This window comes from Pteronotus mesoamericanus, unplaced genomic scaffold (genome assembly GCF_021234165.1).
Source record: "Pteronotus mesoamericanus isolate MK-2021 breed Mesoamerican mustached bat unplaced genomic scaffold, CSHL_Meso_final scaffold_651, whole genome shotgun sequence".
Classification (NCBI taxonomy): Eukaryota; Metazoa; Chordata; class Mammalia; order Chiroptera; family Mormoopidae; genus Pteronotus; species Pteronotus mesoamericanus.
The window spans coordinates 41,378,306-41,404,590 of NW_026555325.1; the positions used below are offsets into that span (position 1 = coordinate 41,378,306).

Sequence of the window (26,285 nt, forward strand, 5' to 3'; positions counted from 1 at the left end):
TAATGAGTACTAAACATTTACCAAGTGTTTACTAAGTATAAAGTACTGCTTCAATGCTTGACATTTGTTGTTTTATTTTTTGCTTATAAAAACCCCCCTGTTATCCTTAGCCCTACTTATAGATGGGGAAACTAAGACCAGATGTAAACTATCTTTTTTTGGTCACTCAACTTCACCAAGGGGTGGAACCAATTCACAGCCAGATTTATCTGATTCTCAAGTCAATTCTCTGACCCACCATACAGATGCCTCCTATCAGTAATATGAGACTTTTTCATTCTAATCCACCCTAATTTAATAGCACACTCACTGGGGCCATGTGCTACCTGCTCTGCAGAGGCAAAATCTAGAAGAACAGAGAAGAGATTGGACTATAAAGCAATGAAATGCCTTTCTGTGCCTTCTCCCACACAGCCCCTATGCTTGCATTCTAGGATCCCCTTCACTCACTAGCTACTCCTACAATTGGTGATGCTTGAGCTATGCTTTAAACCAGGCCCTTCCTTCACAAGGATGGAAACTTCCCTACCAATAATTCCTGTGTTTCTCCATGATGTAGAATTCAGCCCTTATTACCACTTTGAATTGGTGAAAATTCTTTCCTTTTTTTCTATAGTTAGACTGAAATATTTTCAGCATCTGGGAGGTATTTTCTTTTTTATGAATTCAGTATTTAGTAGGTCTCCTCCTCCTCCTCCTCCTCCTCCTCCTCCTCCTCCCCTCCTCCTCCTCCTCCTCCTCCTCCTCCTCCTCCTCCTCCTCCTCCTCCTCCTCCTCCTCCTCCTTCTTCTTCTTCTTCTTCTTCTTCTTCTTCTTCTTCTTCTTCTTCTTCTTCTTCTTCTTCTTCTATTGTATTGCAGAGCTGAGAGTCAAATGTTAGAGCTATCTGAAAAAATGAATTGAACTTCATCAGGATGTTAATGGGCTCCTCATGAGTGGAGGTATTCAAGCAGAGGTTGGGTGACTTCAATGCACAGTGTCGGGGGTTGACAAGAGCACTAACAGAGCAGTTGTTCTTTATAACAGAAGGAAAGGCAGAGTATGGGTAGGAAGAACTGTGTGCAATTGTAATCATGGCCATGGAGGGCTTTTGTTAGTGATCCCTTTGCTCACTGGAGTAGAAAGCAAGGGGAAAGAAGCATCTGAAGTTTGAGAGGAGAAGACCTAGAATAGTCATTGGGAATATAGTGGTTTGTGGACAACAAATGGAGTTCACTTGACATTCCTAGTCATGCATTTAAAGTGAGAGCATTCAGCATAGCGGTGTGTTTTTCTGCAGCCACATTCAGCTGCAGGGGTGCATGCATGAAATGATCAGAGAGTGTGATTTAACCAGGAGTAGAATTTTTCTGAAAGTGTATATACAAAATGGACAGGGAGTTAACGACCATGCAAGCAAGGGAGATAAACATGGACCATTGCAACTAAAGCTTGTTAAGGGAATATGAGCATATGAGAAGAACAAAAGGGAATGAGAGAGATGGTGTAAAGGGACAGCAAATCGGAGGTCCCAGTAGAGTAGAGAAACTACTGGAGCTGAGGTGCTAGAAGAAGTGGGCTTGAAAATAAAGGGAGGTGATTGGAAAGTTGGTCACTTGAAATTTAGACTTAACTAGTATACCTACTTCTATGCATATGTTCTAAGGAAAAATATAAAATATGAGAAAGATGTTTCCTAGTGTTATGTATATGACAACCCTAAATTATAAACAACACAGCTGTCCTTCAGCAGAGAAACATCAAGGTAAACTTTATGTTACCATTTAAAACATAATATATAAAGAAAATACAGCCCTGGCTGGTGTGGCTCAGTGGATTGAGTGCTGGTTCAATTCCCAATCAGGGCACATGCCTGGGTAGTGGGGCCGGTCCCAGTTGGGGGTGCGTGAGAGGCAAACACACATTGACGTTTCTCTCCCTCTCTTTCTCCTTTCCTTCCTCTCTCTCTAAAAATAAATAAATAAAATCTTCTTTAAAAAAAAGAAAATGCAACAGTAATGAATAAAATGTAATAAAAACAAAGCCAGACACCAAATTGTATGCGCACCATGATTATGTGTTTGTAAATATATTTAAGTTTTACATATATAAATATTTAACATACATTACAAATATATAAATATACATATATCTAATTATTTCTGTGATTGTTTGTGCCAATGTCTCATTAGCGTTTTTAAGTGTTCTGTTTCCTCAGGTTTACAGCTATTCATCTTTCTATTCATCTAAAAAGCAAGCATTAAGCTCTACGCATAATAAGAGTTCAGTGCATTTTATTGAATGACTATGTGAATGAATGAATGGATGGATGGATGGATGACAAGTGGATAAGTGAAGATCTATATACACTTTTTACCTATCAAATCTGAACCTTACATAAAATTTCTAATAGCAAGATTGTATTGAACTTCCTGGAATTCTGAGTATAACTGTCTGATCTATTGATGTAAATGTTTTAGGGTTAAAATATTGTACATAAGTTAGAATCTTTGCCTATATAATCTTAAAATAGACCATGAATCGAGAGGAAAGTATTTACCTTGTGAGTGATATCCACTTAGGGGAGAATCAATTTTCCTATTATGTGCTTTTGTGAACAAAACAACTGTTGTTTATTGTTATATTTCAAAATAATGCTAAGTGAATTTTAGTATTGATCCAATGAAAAAATGTTTTTAAATAAAGTCTGAATCTCAAAGAGCATCTGTGATAAGAGATATCCACATGCCAAAAAAGTCATTAGCACTGCCTTTGTTACTCAGATGCTTAATTGTGTGGGGAATTACACAAACAATTTCCAGGGTCAGAATGAGTGTCAGGCAGTGCAATGCCCACGTGTTCTAATAAGGTGGGGGCAAATGGGTTGAGAACCAGCAGGCTTTTCAATCACACTTTCTTTATTGTGTAGAACATCTATGCTGTGCTAACCTCCTCCTAATCATCACAGCAGCTACAATAGTGCCAAACAACAAAACACGGCCACTAGGAACAAAAACCAGGAACAAACAGAACAAAAATCTTAACAATTATCCAAAACATTCTTTGCCATACATAACAAAAATCCACCCTTAGCTTACATAAACTTTCAATCAACAAGAGGGCTTTCTGAATTATCTTTTGCAATGTATTTCATCCCGGTATTTGAACACATTTCATATAATGGCACTTCAGCAATTATGTAATCGGAAAATAATAATGTCTATTAATTTGGTAATATTGTTAAATCTTTGTGAAGTGTACATTAAAAAAAAAACCAGTTGAAGTGGGTTCCAGAAGATCAAATGAAATCATTTACTGAATTGTCAACAAGGCATGTATTATCATTTGCAAGAATGGTCTTTCTTAGCCTGTCTCTTTAAGCTAAGGTAACCTTTTATCATCTACTTGTCTACAAATATTAGCACTGTCAATTTTGTTACCCATCTAAATATGCGGTAAGGGACTTACAAGGTCATTTGGATTCAACAATGAAAGCAAAAGACAAAACAGAATGTCAACTATTTATAAACAAAACTTTACATCTTTTATTAATATTAATGGTATTGATCATATTTTCTCTACCCAGTGCATGCCTCCCCCTCCCCAACCACCTTTCCTTATCCCAGAGATTGCAAATAGAGAACACATAGTTTTGACATACAGACATGTATAAATATTTAAGGAACATATTAGAGTCAGTAAGGAGTCTTATTCTTTTCCCCCATTGTCCTTTCACACCTACCCTCTGGATTTGTTTCTACTACCAGATGAAATCCATCTCCCACAGATTTTCTGTTCCCGTTCAGTCAACAAGACAAGTTTCATTTCAGAAGCCAAAGTCCAGCATCCAGTATAACAATCACAACTCCATATTCTTTCAAAGCGAAGCATTTTCCAGCCTCACTTCCCTCCCACCACCAAGTTCAGACCTGCTTTAAATTAGAGTTTCCTTCCTCCCCCTCTCTCTCTTATCCCCAACTCTCTAAATGACTAGGCCCAAAAGGAAAGGAAATTAGGGGAATGGCATAGTTTTAGACAACAGACACAATTGTTTTCTTATGTGGGTTCCTTCTAGATTATGACTCTTTCTCTGGTGGGATCCCACACAGGATTTTGGGAGCTCTTCCTTTTGTAGTGCTACAACTAGTTCCAAAGGCAGGTGATGTTTGTCCTGTCTCATCACTAAGGTCTTCCTCCCTCATCCTACCTCCCTTGGTCCATTCTGCACAGGCTTTATTTTTATTGACCCAGGCTGTCTTCTTTACAAGGGTGCACTTAGCCTGCAGAACACACATCTCCTTGTCCTGATGTTGGTGGCAAACCCAGGGAACCCTTTTTCTCCTTGGAAACAAACACAGCTCCAGCCAAAGACTCTCACTTTTAGATTTTTACTTTGGGATGGTGAGGGTGTTAGCATATTGACAAGTCCTGAAATGCTTCCTTTCAATATCCCATTCAATATAGACCAAAAGAGGCCATCTCTAACACCACAGATTCCATGTTCACTCATTTAGTTTTCCTATATAGGTGATATCTTTGGTTGGCATCCTTTACATTGTGTTTGGGCCTCAAAGCCTCAGCCAAGGCTGCAATGGAAATAACTCAATTTACACATGGGGTTTGCTTGGTCTTTGTAGTATGGGCCCAATCAGAGATTTTTAAAGCTTTGATTTATTTGCTAACATTTGAAAATCAAAGGACTATACATAAAAATAAGAATTTTGACTTTTCTCTGAGAATCAGAACTGACCAGTATGTGCTGATATTCCAACAAAGAAAAAGAGGCTGAGCTAAGAGGCTACTGTCCCACGAGGTACTCTCTGGGTTGCCACAGTCCCCAACAACCAACCTCCCTCAATTGTGGCCCCTGATGGAATTTGACTTTGAGACACCTGTCCTACCCCCTCCCCATCCAAATCCTACCCTTTATCAAGGCTCATCTCTAATCATCTCAAGAGGCAGCCCAGTATAAAAGAAAGAATACAATATGTATTTAAGTCCCACTCCATACTCCAATGTCAAGCGTAATTTGGTGGAGTTATCTAACCTTCTTAAGTGTTCATTACTGCTCCCTAAAATGAGGACAGCAATATTAACTTACAAGATTTGTGTGAATATTTAATGAGATAAAAATACAGACTTCTTGACACACAACAGATACTAGGATTTTTCTCACCAATAAAGAAAACACATATATTCCATATTTTATTATGCACTACCAATTAATAGGGGTTAGTTTTATCTATGCAGTTAGAAGACTAAGACTTTTATTTCTGTATCTCTCAAGTAGCCTAGTATAATGTTAATATGGAATGTCTACCCGTATGTTCTGTGGAGTGAGAATCAAAATATTATCTTGCATTTAGATTTTGCCAAATACTGCTAGGACAAAGCCTTAAAAGAAAAAACATGTCAATTATACCATTATTGTATTTTAGATAATCATTCCATTTGGACAACAAATTTTCATGTGATTTTTATACTCAAATTTTAATATTTTTATTTTACATTTTCTATTATTTTATAATATTAAGTGGAAGAAAACAATAAAAAGAAAAATGATGTAAGTCACTGTAAAAACTACAGTGCTATAAAAACTAGGATCCAGTTGTAACTCTCACAAACCAGCTGTATTACTGTAATAGATGAATTAAATTGACTCATTTCTATTTGTAGAGGCTTGAAAGCTAAAATCCCATTCCCAGGCCATTTTAGTTAAGGTAGTAGGTGTGAATTAGGTAGTGGTAATTAAAAGCAGTCTCAAAGGATTTGGAAGGCAACATGAGGAGGAGCCATATTCCTGCTACTATTTTTGGCTGACAAATAAGGCCCTGAGACAACTGTATTGGCCAGATTCCCTCTTAGCTTATCCAGCCTCTGGCTCCATGGGTGTCCAGAGACAGTGGGTGGTTCACTTAGTAATGGCAGCCCAGCAGCAGCAGCTTCCTGCCTCTGAATCCCAAACACAGTGTTAAGCTTTGAACTTGTCAGTCCAGTTGGACGTGGCCCCTACCTTTCTATTCTGACTGGTATTCCTATGAATTTGTAAATATCTAATTTCTATATTGAATCCCTTTCTGTTTCTAATATCAGCCTGGATTCTGTTTCCTGCATTGAATTCTGTGTAATATGATTACTTTAGGAAAATTGTCCCTTTTTGTGTCCGTATGGGGTAAGTGGAGTTAGTACATGGTTTGACCTCACAGAGTTTTCAAGAAAATTAAAATGAAAAATAAAATTTGAGTTAATTTTAAAATATTGAAAACCTTAGTGCATTATTTTTTATCCATGGCTAATTGAACATGTGTTTATCATCTCCTAAACTCCACTAACATGACAGTAAAGGCATAAAAAGCTTATAAATTTCCCAAAAAGACATGGTGGGTGGGAAAGGAGATAACAAGACACAAGAGAATCAACTCATTTTTTGGAAATTTGGAAGAGTGGAAATTTTAGGAAAAGATACCAGCTAGAAAGAAAAGTTTCACCCTGAAGAATCATAAAAAAGATACAGAAAGCAGGAATTCAGAGAATTAGAGAGGGACTGAGAGCAGGGTTTTATCTGAAAGCCCATATACAGAGAAGGTAGGCCTCATTTTATTCCTCAGTGCTTAGCATCTATGGCTCCCACAACACTATGGGAAACTAAGCAAAAACTACACTATGCACAACCTGACCCCAGCTTCTTCTCTCACTCAGTTCTGGAATGGGAGGCAACAAAACTTTACCTCCTAGACTGAGGATTAGATTATTTTCCAATATAGAAAATAAATAGTTCCAGAGAAAAGACTTGAGGATACTGGTTTTATAATCACCTGATTAGATGGCTGAGTACCTCCCACCATTCTATGAAGCCCACAAGTCAACAAACACTATCCACGCACACTGAGCATCAATCAGCTTTTCAGTGTCTCTCTTTTAAAAGTGAGTTCGAGGAAAGTCTTCAACAAGAAAGACAAACTGAAACAAACACAGGAACAGCAACATCATAGAAAAATAACAATTAATAATCAAAAATGAAATTCAGAACTATAAGAAATATTATTCTATGCACTCCAAATGAGTGGAGTGCTACAAATTAGAATCAATCAAAATAAGAATGAGGTCAGGTCTTGGAAATTATTGGAGAAGTTTAAAGCTAAATGTTTAAGTTTTTCATATTTTTAAAGGCAAAAATGGGCAAAAATAAAGAGAACGTAAGATACTTTGAGTTTTAATCCAGAAGGAACAGCATAAAAATCCCAGGATGAATGATGACAATGGAAGAAAGAAAATTATCAAATTATAAGAAGAAATTTTTTTTCCCCAAACTGAAGGGGTTTCTTCTCCGGATTTAAAGAACCAACTTCACAGTAAAAAATTCTCGCACCAATATTATTATGAAGTTTCAGAAGAAAGAGGAATACAAAGAAATTCCTGACTTCTGGGGGTTGGGAAGAACATCACATAAACAGATCAGGGTTAAGTGGCATCAGACTTCTTGGAGCAATACTATAAGTTAAAGTTCAGTGAAGCAATGTTTTCGAAATTCTGAAAAAAATATTTTAACATATTGTTTCAGAGCTAATCAAGTTATACCAAAAGAGAATAGATATATTTTCATATATAAATGTACTTTAAAAGAATGTATTTCTCAAGTGCCCTATTTCAGGAAACTATTAGAGAAGCTCACCCTCCAAATGAGAGTAAACCAAGAAGGGGTGGGAAACATCAGACACAATTCAGGAGGGTCTCCAAAGGATTTTCCAGAATAAAGGCAAAGGGCAGTCCCAGCGGACAGTTGTGCCTCGGGCCAGAGAGACCCACAGGCTCGAATGATGTCTCCACGGAAAACCGTGAGAGAGAAAAAGTACATGACGTGCTTGGAAATGTAGGAAATATATTAAAGGGAGTTTTATAATCCTTTTAGTGAATTTGGAAAGAATTATTGAAAGATATGCAATAAGCAAGGCCAACAAATGAATAATTAAAATGAGATATTTATTAATTCCAGGAAAAATAAGGGAGTTGCACTCTTCTGGAAATATATTTATACTTTATTTCTTGGCTCAGAAGCTTAAACAATTCGGTCATAATACTATAAACACTGAATATTGATCCCCTGGAATGGTAATAGAACTACAGCGAAAAGATGAGGGGAGGGTCAGTCAAGATGGGAATGAGTTGAGTTTGGTTTAAGAGTGCTAAATTTTCATCAGCTGCTATATGAAGTCAGTAGATATGCCTAAAAAAATGATAAATCAAGAAACAACTACCTAAAAATTATTATTTCAAAATACGGATGATTTGCAGGAAGAAGGAATTCAAAGATGAAAGAAATTTATCAGGAAGCTAACCTGAGTAGTGCCAAGAGGTAGGGAAGAAAACTCCTGTTTTCATTGCCTTATTGTCTTATTGTATTACTTTAGTAAAAATAAAAATTAATTTTTGAAAGGAAGAGTGTAATATAATGTACAGGATTAGTACTAAGAAATCCAAATTCATATTTCTTTAAAAACCCAGGCAAAGGTATGACCAGTAGTTTCATACATTCATGTAGAGTTTTGATGGCAGAATAAACAGGAGTCATGCAATCTCAGAAGATCTTTAGGTGAGTCCTAAACAAGAAGAAAATCAGGAGAGAAGATTGCTGGGAGCTGAGAAGGAAATTCAATGTACCAACAACGAAATACACAGCATTAGATAAGGTAACATCCCACCAAGCATCCAAGAATTGCAAGTATTATCTTGGGGTAAGCAACCTGGTACCAAACTTCAAGTAAGATCAGCCATGCAATGCCAAATAGGGAATTTAGAAAAGTAATTTTTATATATTCAGATAACATATATAATTAACCCCAAATTAAGTTATTGCACAAAGCAGAAGACTCAATTTCCTGGAAGGAGTAGATGTAAAATCTAACTACTAGTGACTACACGTGATTGAAATCACATAAATCTTTAATATCATGACCTACCAAATTCTATATATAATAACACTGTGATGAGAATCAAAAGAAACAATGACTTTCACTTCTCTCTTTCCCTGATCAGCACAATATTATATATAGTTACTGAATGGCAGTTGCAATTATACCAAGGTGTATAATTAAATATTATTTCATGCAAATGTGTGGTTGTCTATGTCTGTGTGACACTTTTATTATAAAATTCCAACCAAGGCAAGTTTCATTCCACTCTTGGTATTCAAATCATCAAATAAAGGGACAATTAATTGCTTGCTCAGCATGTGCAGACTTACAAAATGATTTGGCCCTCATGAAGGAACTTAAAGTCTGAATTTTTGGGTCAACCAAAGCTACTATGAATGTAAACAGGGGAAAAACCCATATGCAGTGAAACAATCTCCACATCTATGTGGTTAAAACTATAATTTATAGCAGCCCTTCACTTCATGTTTGGTCTGATGTATACATTGACGTATACAGTGAAATTTGTCATCAACACTACAAACAGTAAAACTTCAGTCACTGAAGAAAGGCGAAGGGAAAACCCTGTTATATGTTCTCAGAACACTGTGAAAGGTTCAAGGATAAAAGGGATTTGAATTTCTTTAACCATACAGTCCAATTAATTTCTGGAGACAGTTTTTACTGTTGCATACGCAATACTCAAAAAGCTGTTGTCAAGGAAAAGCATCCTAAAATTAGATCTGCCAACTTTGTTTTCATTGTGGAAATGGCCATACCCCTCACAGCCTCTTCTGTTTTGAAGAGAAAGCCTCAGAATGAAACATAAAGGAGCTCGCAGGGGGTTTCTATGACAAGGAAAAGAATATAACTATCCACCCATATACTAATTTCACAAATTGTTCTTCTTGCATAAGCTTTTTTGTTTAAGCTGTCGATAAGCTTTTTGTTCTTGTAGAAGCTTGTGTGTTTATTTCATAAGTTTGTCTTTGAGAAGAGCAAAAAGTCACTGATCCTAGCGCACCATTCCAGAAACTCATTATCCCTGTCTCTACCTCCAATCTGTTGACCTTATCCACCTTTTCACTGTCCCTGCTTTACTGCCATGTTCTCATCTCTCCCCTTACCTTAAACCTTAGAGAGGCGCTCCACCCTATTTACCCCTTCTTCATCCCTCACGCTTACATTTTTCTAGCAAAACATCAACTCTACACACCCAGTTCTGCATCTGTTCTCAGCCTGCATGGAAGCACCTGAACTGAAAGAAGAAAAAGCAGTGCTCAGGGTGCAGACCGATCTCTCTTCAAATATATGATTGCAAGTGGGTGCTGGCACTGCCCACCAATTAGACCTCATTTCCTTAGTCACACTCTCCTCTGAGGTGACTTTGTTTCACGCCTCCTCAAATCTCCACTCCCTCTCTCCTCTCCTCTCCTCTCCTCACCCTCTGAAAACAGCCTCTTATTTCATTTTACGGAGAAAATGAAAGCAACTAGAAGGGACCATCACCAAGTTTTCACCTGCCTACTTGCAAATGCTCATAAATATTTTGCCTCCCTCCTGTTGCCATGGATGAGCCACCCCTGCTCCTAGATCCAATCTCTACATTTAAGCGGCCCTTACCTTTCACCTACTCAGCAGGCTAGATTCTCTCTCTCTCTCTCTCTCTCTCTCTCTCTCTTTCCCCCCCTCTCCTTTTTCCTCCCTCCTTCTCATCACATTTGGGCCAAGGGTTTCAGGCAAGGGACCATATACCCAGTTGTGCGCACGCACACATACACACACACAATAAAACCATGTATTCTGATTCATTCTTTTCAATTTTTATACTCCCACATCCAATTCATCAGTGAGTACTATCAGCTCTAATTTTAAATATGTCCTAAATTTAAATACTTATCACCTTCATAGGTGCCAAATTTGTCAAAGCTATCAAACCTTCACCAGGACAACCACTGTAGCCTCCTAGCACACCCTCCTGTTTCGAATTTAGTCCTTCTCCACTCCCCCAACTTCAGTATTAGCTTCCACAAAATGACCAGAGAAGTCTTCTTCTTTGTTTTTTGTTTAAGGTATACAAAGTGTTGTTTTGATACATTTATAAATTGTTAAATGATTCCCACCATAGTATTAGCTTCCACCTCCGTCCTGTCACATAGTTAACAATTCTTTTTTTGTGGTGAGAACATTTAACATCTACTCTCTTAGCAATACTCAAGTTTATGAGACAGTATTATAAGTTATAATCACTATGCTATACATTAGCTTTCCAAAATCTGTTAATCTCATAACTGGAAGTTTGTATCCTTTGACCAGTATCTCCCGTTTCCCCAACCGTGCAACTTGGGATAAGCACCATTCTGCTCTTTGTCTAGAGAAGCCTTCTTAAAACCTAAGTCAGATCCTCCCCTTTGCTGCTTCAAAGCTGCAAAGGCTTGCCACCTGGCTAGGGATCAAATGCTAATTTCTCATCATGGCCTGCTGAGTCTTAGGTGATCTGACTTCTGCCTTTCTCTCCACACTCAATTCTTCCACTCTTCCCCTCACCCATTGTGCTCCAGTCCTCCTGGTCTTGTTTTTCCTCACACATGCCGCACTTACCCTGCCTCAGGGTTGCGCCCTTGCTTCCCTCAGTCTGCGATGCCATTACGTCAGGCCTTGGTATAGCTCATTCCACGCTCCATTAAGGTCCTCTCCACAAGTCACTGTCACGGAAAGCCCTTCCCTGACCACCCTTCTAAAATAGCTACTTTTGAATCTCCCAGGCATTTTGTCACCTTACCCTGTTTGCTTTCATTAAAATTACATTGCTTTTTTTTTTTTTTCCTTATCATCCATCCTCACCATCAGAATGTAACTCCATGAAAGCAAGATCATGACTGTACTGTTTATCATTATATCCCTAGTGCCTCAAACAATGCTGGAGCTTTCTCTGTGCCCAATGATGAATATTCATTGAATGAACAAAGAAATGACACTGTATTAATAAGTCAACTAAATTGGCTTAATTAAATAATATCAGTGCCACTTTGCAAAGGAACTCAATATTTTTACAAATGTCAGTATAGCCTTGATGAACTTAAACTTACTTTATTTCTGAATGACTTTCATTCTTGACCTAGTTCTAATCCATGACCACGATTACCATAGTTTGACTCATATTGTGTAAATTAGTGCTTTCTTTTACACCCATAAAACATACACTTAACAAAACAATCTCAATTTTTCAAGGGGAGTATTTTTTTAATTCCCTATTTCTGAACTTAAGTATTTCCACTTTCTAGGGAATTTAAGATTCTTGGCAATATGTTTCTAATTCTACAGGGATCCAAAGTAATTCATTCTCTTATTTCTTGTTCTCCAGGTGCCATCACTATTAGTAGATCAACCAACTCTTCTAATAACAGAAAGTGAACATTATGCTAACTTAGTATAGAATTAAAAATCAAAGAGATATGAAAATGAAGATAAATGTGAGATAATTTTTAGCATTTTATTTAACCATAATAATTTAGAATTTATTTAGAAAACTAAAAGAATTTGTGGTAAAGAATCAAGAAGAATTGAGTTACAATGTCTTATGTAAAATAGAGGGAAAGTAGGCATATATTAAAGTTATGTGTGTACTAATGCAAAGAATATTTTAATCCTTTAAACCACATATTACTATTTTGATTGTGAATTTCATTTTGGAACATTCTCAGTCATTAAGTACATGTGATCTCTCCTTAATCTAACTCCATTATGGATAGATTGGTTAGCTCTTAGACAGGCATATTTTGATACACATTTTTGCAAATATTTCTCCCTAAATGAAATATGATACACATGACAGGATGAAGTCAGAGAACAAAAATATTAAATGACTGTTTGAAAATGATGGTTTTAGTTCAAGACTTATCACACACCTTGGACTTGAATGTCAGGTAAAAATAAATTCAAAAACTTAAAATTGCTGAATCACATAATGAAATATCAAGACTGCTTCGCTTGTAAGTTTATCTTTGAGGATCTGTGCAAAGAGAAGATTAGTTAATCTTTAACTCAATACTGGAAAATTAACTGTAGCCTGGAACCTAATTTAAAGTATTTAGTCTGATTGCCTCCAAGTTTGGTCAGCTTATCTCCTTCTGTCTGACTCATTGCAGTTTGGAAACTTCAGTAGGAAGTTTCTTCACAGGACACACAGCAGTCTTCACTCACCAATTCCCAGGACCACAAGACCACATGAGGCCAGAATATTTACTAATCACTGAAAGATAGTCTCAACATAATCCTATGAATGATATAGAATTTAGGAAATTAAAGTCTTTGAGTAGGAAGTTAAGTCATTCATTCAAAGTTGGAATCTCCTCTGCCTCATCTCATCATATAGTTTAGTGTCAATTTTTTTCAGTCTCATACTTAGTAGAAGAAAGAGAAAAAACAAACTTACAATCTTACATATAGTTGTGCCACAAAAGTAATTTACAGTAATGGCTACCATTTGTCACTTCTTATTTTATGTGATACACAGCACTGTGCAATTTGATTGCATTATTTTTTTCTTAACAACAATCCTCTGAGATCCTAAATTCCACAGGACAAAATTTGTGTTTAGTTTTTGTTAGTGTCTCTCTCTCTCTCTCTCTCTCTCTCTCTGTCTATCTCTCTCTCCTCCTTCCCCCATGAGATAGTCACATCCCCATTAATCTTTAACCTGTGCTGGTCAAGTTTGAATACGTCACTCTCTTCCTTTCTCTGGAAGCAGCTTAAATATCCTCCATAAAACTTGGCCTTCCAGCCTGAGTCATTGTTGCTGATGAACAGCTGTAGCTTTACTGGCTATACCATTCAAATGCAAAGTTTTGTATGTTGCCTAATTACTGGTTTTTGTTATATTAAAATATTTTTAAATTCTCACTTCATGCAATGTACTATGCTAGCCACTGAGGACAAAATAATAAGCAAATGAATTCCACCCCTTCCCTCTTGCTACCTCAAAAGTTGGAAAAAGGAGTACCTAAAGGGCAGAACAATTAAATGGACAATAATAAAAAACATAAAATATAATTAAGAGTATGAGGAAGAATCACCTAATCTAGCCTCAGATCATAATGAGTACTTTTCTCTGCCTCTAATGATATTCTGATTAGCTCCAAATTTCCCACCTGGTCTCTCAGAAATACAGTTGTAACATGGTTAGAGTCTCCCTGAGGTAATCCTCTTCAACAGCCTATACTTCCTTTTTCACTCAGTTTAACTTCAAAATCTTTTCTCCAAAAATCCCTTTCCCTCTTCTGTGAGAGAAGATTTTGCCAGACCTTTTCTCTTCATCAATATGAGTTACAGTTTACAAACGTTAAAGACTGGCTTACAGACTTTAAAGCTATTACTTTGCAATTAAAACCAGAGGAGTCAACTAAGATTTTAATTCACAGAAAAACTGGTAGAGATTAGTAATAGCAAAACTAATGTCATTGCCAGTTTTGAATAGACAACTATTTTATATAAATCATAAATTTTGAAGACACAGCAATATATAGCTCCAAAAAGATACACATTAAGTGTATTTATTTTATATACTCAAACCAATTGCTTAAGGATAAAAGAGAGAAAGAAGGGGAAAAAATTTGATCAGATTGCTTTCTTAACTACTCTATATGATAAGAAAAGTGATGAAAGAAAATAGCTGAATAAGAATGACAAAGTGGGAAAATTGTACAGAATTAAAAAATAAGTTGATAAAAAATTATAGCATTGCTTTTTTATGATGTTTGATTATATAGTACTGCTCAAAAATAAAGATAACCAAGTAAGCAACCATGTAACAGATGTGACTTTCTCAGATGAACTCCCAAAACCTAACCAGTGTAGCTAAGTGATACATACCCAAAATCAGCTCTTGGCTTCTACATTATTCATATGCTACTTATCTGGTTTCCACAATTTATTCTCCCTATTACTTTGATTCCTTCTCTCTTCTTTTTTCCCTCACTTATTTCTTTAACCAATTGAAAAATAGAAAATATTTCAGTGTTTGAGGTCACTGTTTTCTTACCCTCTCGTACATCTGGAAAGATAATCTTATACTAAAGTGATTCAAATAATAGAAGAAATATGTAGGTAGGGGAAACTAGATGTAAAATTATTTTTTTCTTTTTCTTTGTAGCTTAAAGAAGAGGCCTAACAGAGTGGGAACTGGGCCTTCCCATGCCCTGCATGACCTGTTGTCAGGGCAACAGGACGTGTAGGCAGCCCTGGCCTTCCCAGGACCTGTTGCCAGGGTAACAGGCTACGAACCATCTTCTCTTATACAACTATGCAATTTCTTTGCCTTGTTCTATGTTTCTCTTCTATGTGGTGGGAAATAGAGCAATACAACTTCAATACACAAACCACTGAGGGGTCACGTACTGAAAGAAATATTGCTGCAGATGGAAATTATGTAGAGGAGAATTTTATTGGACTGATTTTCTGAAAACAAGAACCTTAAATTTTATTTTTAAATATATACTAAATTTTGATTGAATCAAAGAAATAAGTGATAGGAGATGATGAGAGAAAAAGAAGCATAGTGGTAGGAGGAAATAACTGTGGAAAGTAGAGAAGAATTATATGAAAAATGTAAAGGCTAAGAGCATGATTTGGGGGGTATATCAGTTGGCTTTTTCTGTACAGCAAACCATCTTGCATCTCACAAATTAGTGAGGAAAAACAATGAGTTTTGAGTTTGAGGATGTTCAATACTCCAGGATGATCTCCCTGGCATGTCTGGTGGTTGATGGTCTGGATGGTCCAGGGAAGCCTCAGCTGCAATGCTTTATCTCTGCAGCACATGCTCATCCTCCAGTGGGCTTGGCTAGGCTTCTTTCTGTGCAAGTGTGAGAGTTCCAAAGAGCAGCGAGAGAGAGTAAACTCTAATGCATAATCCCTTTCCAAGTCTTTGCTTGCGTCACATTTCTAAGATCCCATCGGCCAAAGCAAGTTGCATGGCAAAGCTCAGGGTCAGGGTGGGAGACATAATCGAATAGTGGATGTCGACGCAGGAAGTCATGAACAAATTGAGACATACTGCAATAGTAAACAACAGCATGGAAAGATTTCTGGACAACAGACTGCTCTTTGGAAAACTTGAAATATTAAAGCAGGCAGAGGTTTTCTGGAAGATGAAATAGCAAAAGGATCATACATATAAAAAGATTTTTTTTTATATTGGAACCAGTGGGAGGTACTGGAGATTTGGGGAGTTCTAAAGTTAATAGGAAGCTCCTTAATCCATTTATTATTAACCATCACCAAATGCAGGCTAAAAAAGGATGAGAAAAAATATTGTGGGCCATTAACTAGTTCATGTTCTCTGTGGGAAATAAAGCACAATAAAATCAATTTAGATTCTTTATCCAAAATAAACAAGAGGAGAAAAGACTCTGCTCACTTTACTTCAGAAAAGAACCTTGTTGCATGTTTAAAATCCTTTATAGCAAGAAGAGAAGAGGAAGCATAGCTGAGTTTTTAATCATTAGAACTCCTGCCTTTATTCTTGTTAGTAAATAAAAATCTTCAGGTACAGAGAGACACCCAGGTGTTTCTACTGTGCAGCATTTTCTGTTGTTTGGGATACAAAAGGCCAAAAAAATTAGAATAATTTTGTAAGGGTCCAAGCTCTGAAGTGTCAAGAGGGTTTAAGAAAGTCAAATTTGCTTGCAAATACTAGTCTAATCACTGTTTAAATTAATTAATAATTAATTAAAGGGGTGAAATGGTAGTGCCTATCTAGAGACAGAGAGAGAAAAAACTTCTGACATCTAAAGCTTATGCTGAGTGAAAACTCCCCTTGGTATTCAACGTTGAGGATGCAGAACTAGGCAAACAGATGGCAGCATTTGGAATAATCAAAACAAGAGGAGAGTTTTTAACTCCTGAAAGGTCGGGTTTTATAGTGAGTCTTGAGTGCTAAATGGAATCATCTAAGTCAGTGTTAAATGGAATAGGTGTGGACCTAGGAATCTGGGTCCAGTTGGGAAACAATGGTCAAGTCATTGAGCATCTCTGAAGCTCAGCTTTCTCATCAGAAAAAAAAATGTGGACAATTGTGCAGAACCATAAAAATCAAAAGAAAAATCTTTTAGATATTACAAAGCACATTACTATAAAGCATGATTATTAACATTATTCAATTATGAGGTAATTTAAAAGTTTAAGCTAATCACGATGTGATTGATGCCCAACTTGTTTGCATTTTTTCCTATCTTGCTCCAAATGCAATTTATTTTGAACCAAGTCTTAGAAAGTCCAGTTTTAAGTGGATCAAAGTCAGCCTACTGTTGCTTTTCTAGTTAACCTATTTTGATATTCTTCTAAATTATCAAGGACCTGGTTCACATACAAAATTCCAAGAAACCTTTGATCCTCCACACTTATTCAGGGTTTAAGGCTGGCCTCTGTTTTCTTGCTATATAGACATTATACTTAGAGGTTTTACTACATTTTTGTGACTCATAAAATTATTTGAATAGTATAAATATAAAAATTTTGCTACCAGAAATGATCTGTATTGAGCATTTTATGAGCCTAACTTAATAAGAATTTGTTTTTTAAATATTTATAAAATACAAAATAAAATATAATCTTTTTAAACAACTTCAAGAAAGTATAGCCTAAAGAAGAAATTTAAAAAATCATAATGTTTCATTTATATACCTCCCTGACCTATTATTACTTTCATGTATTTCCTTAACAATAAATAATTATTCATGTCTAATACTTGCTCAGACCAGAAATTTTGAATATGATGATTCTCATGAGCTTTTAATGCTGTCATATGTTTAATTATGTTAATGAACAGTTCCTTTCATACCTTTTGTATGGGACTCAGCCTTGATCAAATGTTTGCATTTGATTAGGTGACTGAAATTTTAGAATAAATGACACAATCTAATAGCATAATGATTATTTGGTATTTTCTAAAATGAATCAGCAAAAGGAAGAGTATGGGACTATAGTAATTACTTGGAAGTAAAGTCCATGTTAGCCAGATACAAAGACTGTGATAAGGAAATACCTAAAGAGTGATTTTCAAACCAGAGTGATTCAGAAAATAAGACTAGCCCTGGGTCATACATGATGACAAAGACCTAAATTTTATTACAAGGCGAACACCAGATGCTGAACTAAAGATGCTCAATCCATCCAGACAAGTCTTCCGTCAGTGAACTGCTCAAGGCCAGTCCACTGCACTTCCTCAGCACTCTCTCCTCACATAACCCACCCCTGTCCATGAGAATGTAATCCTCAGCTCTGGTGAATAGGAGCCTGCAGATTTGGTGAGACCACTTCCACCGAGCTAAGAGAAATTCTTCTCATCTTGACAACTAATTCTGACAACTATTTTTTCCACTAATTCTGACAAGAAAATTACTTGAAAAAAATAGACTCTTGCTTTTGCCTATAATAATAATGATAACAGCTAGAATGTCTTGAATTCTGGACACTGTTCTAAGCAGTTTGTGAGCATTAATTTGTTTACTCTTCTATACACCTATGAGATAATAACGTCATTCCCATTATGCAGATAAGAAAACTAAGGCACCCAAGAATTAATCAGCTTGAAGAAGATCATATAGCTGTTAAAGAGCAGAACTGAAATGCACAGGAATAAATAAGAATACAGGACTGTTAATAATTACAGTGTTTTAAGAGCTTACTGTGTGCCATGCTGTATTTCGTATAGCCATTGTTTTATTTCATTTTCACTATCTTTATTTGGGCAGCATCTAAATAGATTCCCAGATCCTAATGCTTCCTTCTAAGTGGAAGGACCTTACATTGGGAAAATTTTCCAGGACTCTATGCCACTTCCACATTCTTTCACAAAGGAGGAGGACAAACATTTGGTTGTAAATTATGAAGAAAGAATCAGACCTGGGGGTGCAAGCTATCCTTTTCAGGGGGTAGGGAAGGGATTTGTCTGCTTGTAGACAGCATAGTTTCCCTTTTTTAGAAGCTATGAGGTAAGTATAGAAGATATTTTGTCCCCCACTGGGAAGGTCTGCAGTTTTAGAGGGTAAGTTGAATTCAGAGGTGTTTTGGCTTATTTAGCTCTATATGCCAAAACCATAACCTCCAACAAGTTTAGTCTTCAGTAAAGCTGACATTTTCATTGCTATCAATGAGACTCCTAACCCACCCTCCACCTAATCCTGAACTTAAATTAGCAGTGCCATTCACTAGCTCCCTCTCACCCCAAGATCCTAAGAGAGGGATATCAATTTTTGTCTGTCTCAGCTGAAAAGTCAACTTCTCATATAAATCATTCCTTAAGATATAAAATACCTTCCCCAAGTAACTCTTGATCACATCACCTGGTATATTTTATTCAGGAAATTTTTTATTTTATATTAAATCATTACTTATAATTCACTTTTTTTTGTTTTTTGTTTCCTCTACTACAATGTAAGTTCCTGTGCTTAAAATAGTGCCTGGCATAGTATCCACTATTTGTTGAATGAATGAATAAATGATGAATGAAATAACTGGATTTTACAAACAAAGTGAAGTTTAGAAAAGTTAATAAATTGTCCATGATCAGTCAGCTAAAATACCTGCCTCTACAGTTCAATTTCTTAATCTCTAAGGTATTTCACCTCAACAATGTCTGTTTATATTAAGATTATATTTATATAACAGAATAGATTTTGTGAAGTAGTTTTCTTCAAATTCATTTTATGACTAAAGGACAGATTTTTAAAACTAATTTGCCTGATTAAACCATCCAAACCTATCACATACTCAACAATGTGAGAACAGAGATTGAGGTTTATCAACAATTTCTAAGAAGATAGCATAACACCTTCCTTTGACATTTGAAGTGAATTCGCTATACGTGTATACTCAGTATCAGAGCTTGGTAAGAAAATTGGTAGCCTGTGCATGTAAGCCAGTGTTAGATGGAAGACAGTGAGTTATTTAATGCTAAGTATAAAGAGTTTCTACTCTAATATGCCATAGAGTGACCTGGGCTGGCTCTACTTCTAGGCATTATGTGTGTATGGGCACACATGCATGCAGGCACAAGAGAGGGTTGGAGGGAGGGAGAGAGGGGGAGAGAAAGAGAGCTGGGAAAGAATAGGAGTATAGAAGCAGTCATGTTGCTAATCATTCTGTTACTCTGTTACAGGAGACATGTATTAGTTTCCTATTGCTTCTGCAACAAATTTACCACAACCATAGCAACTTAAAACAGCACAAATGTATTACCTTCAGTTCTGCAGGTCAATAATTTGATGCAAGTTTCATTGAGCTAAAATCAGGTGTTGGCAGATCTGCATTCTTTTTGGAGGATCTAAAGAGAGAAACTGTTTTCTTGCTTTTTCAAACTTCTAAAGGTCACCCACAATCCTTGTCTGACAGCCTATTTCGCCCGTCTTCAATGGTGGCAAAGACAACTTGGGTACTTTTCCCATCATGGCACACTGTCTTCTGCCTCCCCCTTCCACTTTTATTAATCCTTGTTATTACACTGGAACCACCTAACCTATCCAAGCTAATCTCCATATTTTAAGGTCATCTGATTAGCAAACTCAACTCTATCTGCTACCTTAATTTTTCTTTGACGTGTGAGAAAACACCTTCACAGGTTCTGGGGATTAAGACATGGACATGATTAGAGGGCAAATAGTCTGCCTATCCAAAGGCTTATTAACTAAATTTCAAGGAGCATCAGTCTAGATCCTTTTCTAGTAATCTTTCTAGGTAATTTTCTAGGAAAGCATCCTGAGAATGTCCTCTTTTTCATTTTGAAAGCAGGTGTGTGTTTAAATCCAAGTTCCACCAGATATTAGCTATTTAATCAACTTAGAATACCTACCTCTTGATATATGTTATATCTGGACATTTCTGACAATTAGTAGATTATAAACAAACGTCACTGCCTTCCATCTTCTTGGTCCATATTCTAGTTGTGAATCTATCTTCATTCCTCCAACCTGACTTTAGGCTCTATTTTGGCAGCCTGACCAATCTTCTAATTTTGTAATTAGAGCCACTGTAGGATTCAGAATTTGATTCTTTCATTGAGTGATTAAAACGTGTTTACTGCATTTTCTCCTATGTGCCAGGCACCTGGCAAGGTGATGGGGATCCAAAGGCAGATTCCACGGGCAAGACTCTTGTGCTCAGTAGCTTGTGATCCAGTAGGGAGGCACTTTTTTTAATGCAGAGGAAAGTCCAGGTTATTTTTAGAGTCAAATATAGAAATTAATCAAATATGGAGAGGGAAGAAGGATTTTCTTTGCAAATAAAATTCAAGAAGAGATCTTTAAGTATTTGGTTACAAGGTGCCTATTAGCATCTTGAGTAGGATGACTTTTCCTGAAAAGAGAATGAGCAAAGCTCGGGAGGCCATCAGTCATGCCCCAGCCCTGCCGCCCCACTGAAGACAGAAACACCCTCAGGCACTGCAACAACCAGAACTATCCCCAGCCATCCCTAAAAGCATCATGGGAGCAACCCTGCATAAAAAGACAAAGGCATTGTCCCCTCAGGATAAGAGACTAAAATCAGCAAAGGCAGATGGGTGGTAAGCAGCTTTCTTTTGGGCAACACTGGTCTGATTGGGAGGGGGCCACAGATGGAGAAGCATGAGAGGAGGCTCCAAAAGTTGAACGGGTTTGGGGAGACCCTGTGAAGGATGAAAAACTTGGAAGAGAGGACGCTAGAAAGTTTTAAAGGGTTTAAAGCAGGAGAGTAAGAGGATCAGATTTGCTTCTAATCAACAATGCTGTTTCATCCTAGAGTACAATTGCAGTCTGGGAATATGGTGCTGATAACTCTTCTCATTTCACTTTTTTTTTTAGTTGCCATTTTCATTCTAAATACATATTTCTGCTATATCTTCTTGGTGACAAGGGTTTGGGGTTACTTCATCTGAAATTGTACAATACACTGCCCTCTTCAATAACAATGGCTCAGTGAAATTAATTATAGGATTATTACATAGTCCCTCCTTTCTCCTTCACTTTCTGCTTCTTAAGATTTTGTTCTTCCACTAAAGATCATGCCTACCACCAATCAAAAAGGAAGAAAGAAGCTTAACTTCTAGTCTTTCCACTGTTACATTCACAATTCCAGATCTTACTCTCTGGACATTTGTCTAGAGTGGGAGAAATAGGAGGTATGTGTCTATACATGTAAAATTAATTATCATGTATTAAGTTAGTTTCTAATTACTAAATTCTTATACGTTCTAGTCACACATCTATAAAAACTGGAGGAATCGAAAATAAGTTCTAATTTGAGTCTCATACTTTTTCAATAGTTTATGCTTTTAAGCAGTTCAAGCTTTCCTCTCTTCTTTTGAACAACTAAGATAACATTCTTACTTAGTTTTTGTTATAATGCCATGTGGCTCTCACTGGAATTTGTACTGGATCGCAGGTTTCTGGAAATGTTGTCCCCCTGTAGACTGAATTCTTAGAATAGTGGCACCAACTGGAAACAGCAGCACCCATGTTTTAAATACGTTTGATATTTTTTTTAACAACCCACAGTTATAGAACTATTTTACTTTTAGAGAAGAAAGAAGCAACAATACTGTGACAAAAAAAAAGGATTACCTCTAAAATTAACTTCAAAAACACTGCACATAAATGAAAACAAATATAAAAGTTTCTAATCAACTTTCTCATAGGAATCAACAACTTAACAATCTTTAAAAAGACTAGTATCAGAAAACTCTTCATAATGTGTAGGAAGCAATATAGGTCTCAGAGTCACTGGACTCCTCTGCACCAGAACTTTGATCAGGTGTTGAGACAGCCAAGGAAATAGAAAGTGTTTTCCAGTCCAAAACAACCAATAAGTTATGAGCAAGTATATGATTCTTTTTAAATGTAGTTTATGAAGAACATGAAGCGATAGTCATTTGTTAACATTTCCACATCATAGATCATGAGTCATAGTGTAGAATCTAAATGGTCATAGACTGACAAGTTAGAGTAGAAGATGGATTGAAGAAAGCTAAAGGAAAGTCATGACTGTGAAAATAAAATTAATAGAATAAAGGATACAAATTTATATACAGAAATGAGAAGAGGAAACTGCACGATTCTATCCACAGAGGAATAAGAGATTTCTTGGGACATCACTGAATATCGTGTCCCAGTTAAATATTATATGAAGGTGATTTTAAAGAACTTAGCAAAAGAAATCAACAAAATAGTAGAGAAAAATTGATATTTTAATTTAGTTTACCAATGTGTTTCAAAAGTTAAAGATTGTTTCTGTGGACTCAAAAATTGTTCTAAAATGCTATGTTGTATGATAATGCCTATACACTTTTTTATTTTTGCAAATATCTACCTATAGTGGTTTGTGTTATCCATAGATAAGGTATACTTGAAGAAACCTTATTTTACTTCCACCTTTGTCTCCATATTTATCTAACCTCAAAAATGCACATAATATAAACCCACTTAAAAATAAAATATCCTGTTGAAATAAAGCAATGTATTTGTGAACTTAGATAACAATAAAAAATCAAAAAAATTACTTTCAAGCAAATATTTAAAAGCCTTCATTGGGTCTATTTTCACAAACTAAAAAAAATATATATTTCAAAAGTGTTACATAGCTTTCATGAGTAGTAAGATTTTAATTAACAATACTTAAAAATAAAATTCTAGCACTAACAATTCTGATGAGCTAAAATTCTGTTTGAGTCAATATTACATTTTAAATAGGCAAGACAGTTTCAGCAATAGAATAGCAAGTCCCTCATATCCCTGCTCCAAATGCAGACTACACAAAAGATGGTAATTATACAATTTGGTTGTCATTAGTAATGCAAGCAGATTTTAGCTACTTGTTTTGACAATTCTAATCCTAGAATACTAGAAATGTCTTAAGTCAAAGTACAAGTGAAGTAATAGTACCAAAATGCAAATTTCTTCTTTCTTTCATGCAAAAACAGTCATTTCAATCAGTTAGTAATAATCTTTAAAATTCTACTTATCACAATTTTTTCCTAAAATGGTCATTCAGTGGCTCTTGGTGGGCACAACTCAAAATTTACTTAGTATATACATACGGGGTCTGGCCGAAGTAAGGCCTGCTTGAGTGTGGTTGGTAGTGTAATAATATGGATGTATTCATTTATAGTTTTAATTCAAACTTTTCACCTAAAATGTCATATGGTGTGCTTGAGTGTGATATTGTTATCTTACAGAATTACATGCTTATGATTTTTGTAATAAAAGATTTTGTAATAAAAATGGGGTGTTTTTTGTGCTGGACCCTGCATTATTATACCCTACATCAGTGTTGAATATCAAGTCATGAAGTTCTACATTTGAGTGACTATATCTCCCTCCCTGAAAAAAAAGAGACAGACTCATCTTTGAGATGAATTGATAAAGTAAAAGTCAGCTAACTTTGCCCTAAAATGTTAGGTAAACATAAAGTCACTTTTCAAATTTCTTAAAAACATATACATAAATTCTTTACCATAAATCTTCATATATTCAAGTTACTACAAAAAAAGAATAGAACAAATACAAACCAAATAAACACATCCTGTTCTGCTAAAGGAAAGAAAATCTAAAATAGGTTGCAATATGGGATATAATTTGTCCGGTACAGATGTCCACCAGCTCATTAGGTTAAATACAAATCATCTGATGACGGTCAATGTTCAATTTTCATCTATGTTAATTAATGTGTAAGTTATTTGCTTTTGTAGGCTTATTTGTTTACCTAGAGAACAACCAAAAAACTGTAATTTCTAAATCTTCAATGAATCCTAGAAACATGTCTATAGTTCATTCAAATGATGTAAAGATGGCTTCCTTTTTAAAAGTTAGTCTTTTGTTCAACGTTGTTTGCATTGTTAGCTGTTCTTATATTAGCGCACTATAATGCCATGCATTACTTCAAATGTAAGGAAATGTGCAGACTATTTAAATATATAAACATCATTAAATACATTCAAATGGAGGAAAGTAGAAGGCATTTTAACTCTAAAGAAAGTTTGATATAATTTTTCTTTTAAAAAACCATAGATATCAAAAGAGCAACACTAAATTTACTGAGATGTTGCATTCTATAAAATAATATGTAAACATAGCATTAGATATGTGAATCTCAGCAAATCTCTATTCTACATAGTATGATTCCTTCAGCTATTATAGAAAAGCAAATATATTTTCATTTGAAATATGCAAGTATGCTAAGCAAATGCTTGTAAATATTCATATGCACATCTTTATCCAAATTTTTAAACTGATTTTTAAATTATGACATAATTAAAATAAAGCATATAAACACAGTGTGCTGGAACACTAAGTAGGAATTAGCAGCAGACACAGAAAAAAATGTAAATATTATTTAAATAACAAGGTGAATAGAATTTCAATTAAAGGTTGACTCAGTTATTTACATTTTATGCTTAGCATAAGTACAGCTCTTGACCCACCTTACTAAGGTCTATTTTACCTCATGAGCTATTCTGTACTCTCAGAAGAAGCGAATTGTTTAATTTAAAGCCAAATTCTCCAGTAAGTTTGGTATGCTTGTAGTATTTTTACCACATATGCATTCTTTCTTAAAGAACTATTACTCATTAAAACATAAAGAAGAAGCACAATGGAGTATAATTGTTAATTAGCATATTAATCCTCTCCTTTTTTTCAAAATCTAATCACAGAGAAATAAGTACCAGCAGTAATCTCTCTATTTGCCCAATGAAATTTTATCCCTGCAAGCACCCAGGCAAGCAGCTTTCCTGTTACTTTTCTACATATCTAAACAATGCATACAGAAGTATAAAGACACCATGTAGCACAACAGTAAAGTGGATTCTTTTTCTCAGGAGTTGCCTTACTTTACATAAAACATACAGGTGCAAAAAGAAAAAACATTTAGCTTTCAAGCAGGTTGTTAGCTGAGACTGGCATGTCTTATTTTTTAAAAGAAATCTTTCTGAAACAAACACTAGTCCACAAAGTAAGATAGTACCACAATTATTCATGTTAATAGTCAATTTGGGGTGGGGGATAAAAACACAGAACCAAGCAAAGAATTTACTCACATTCCTTTCAGGCGTTGCCACATTTTTTCAGTGTGTTCTCCTATAAGATATTTAAATGTGGTGTTTTCCAGTTCTTCAATTTCTGTAGCAGTAGAGCCCATGATGATACTCCTAGGGCAACACAGTTACAGTCAGTTTCAGCAGCTAGAACAAGCATTCCTCAGCCCACTACAAACCTCAGTTATACAGTAGCATCTCTTATCTATCAGAACATTGTAGATTTACAAAGCTAAGGGCAGCCTCTGCCAGAATTGCTATTGACTTTGACAGGCACATCCACTGTTCACCACATACCCTCCCCAAGCAGACAGCAGTATAAACAGATCCTCTGA

At 35.8% G+C, this 26,285-nt stretch overlaps 1 protein-coding gene across 1 annotated transcript in view; it reads right to left on the reverse strand.

Moving 5' to 3' along the window:
- The window catches only part of PDE1A (phosphodiesterase 1A), a 278,408-nt gene extending 252,351 nt beyond the window's left edge, over nt 1-26,057 (reverse strand). The window contains exon 1 of the mRNA XM_054562441.1: nt 25,954-26,057. Within this exon, the coding sequence (XP_054418416.1) occupies nt 25,954-26,054 (101 nt within the window). The 5' untranslated portion in view covers nt 26,055-26,057. The remainder of the gene's footprint in view (nt 1-25,953) is intronic.
- Between the last annotated feature and the right edge of the window lie 228 nt (nt 26,058-26,285).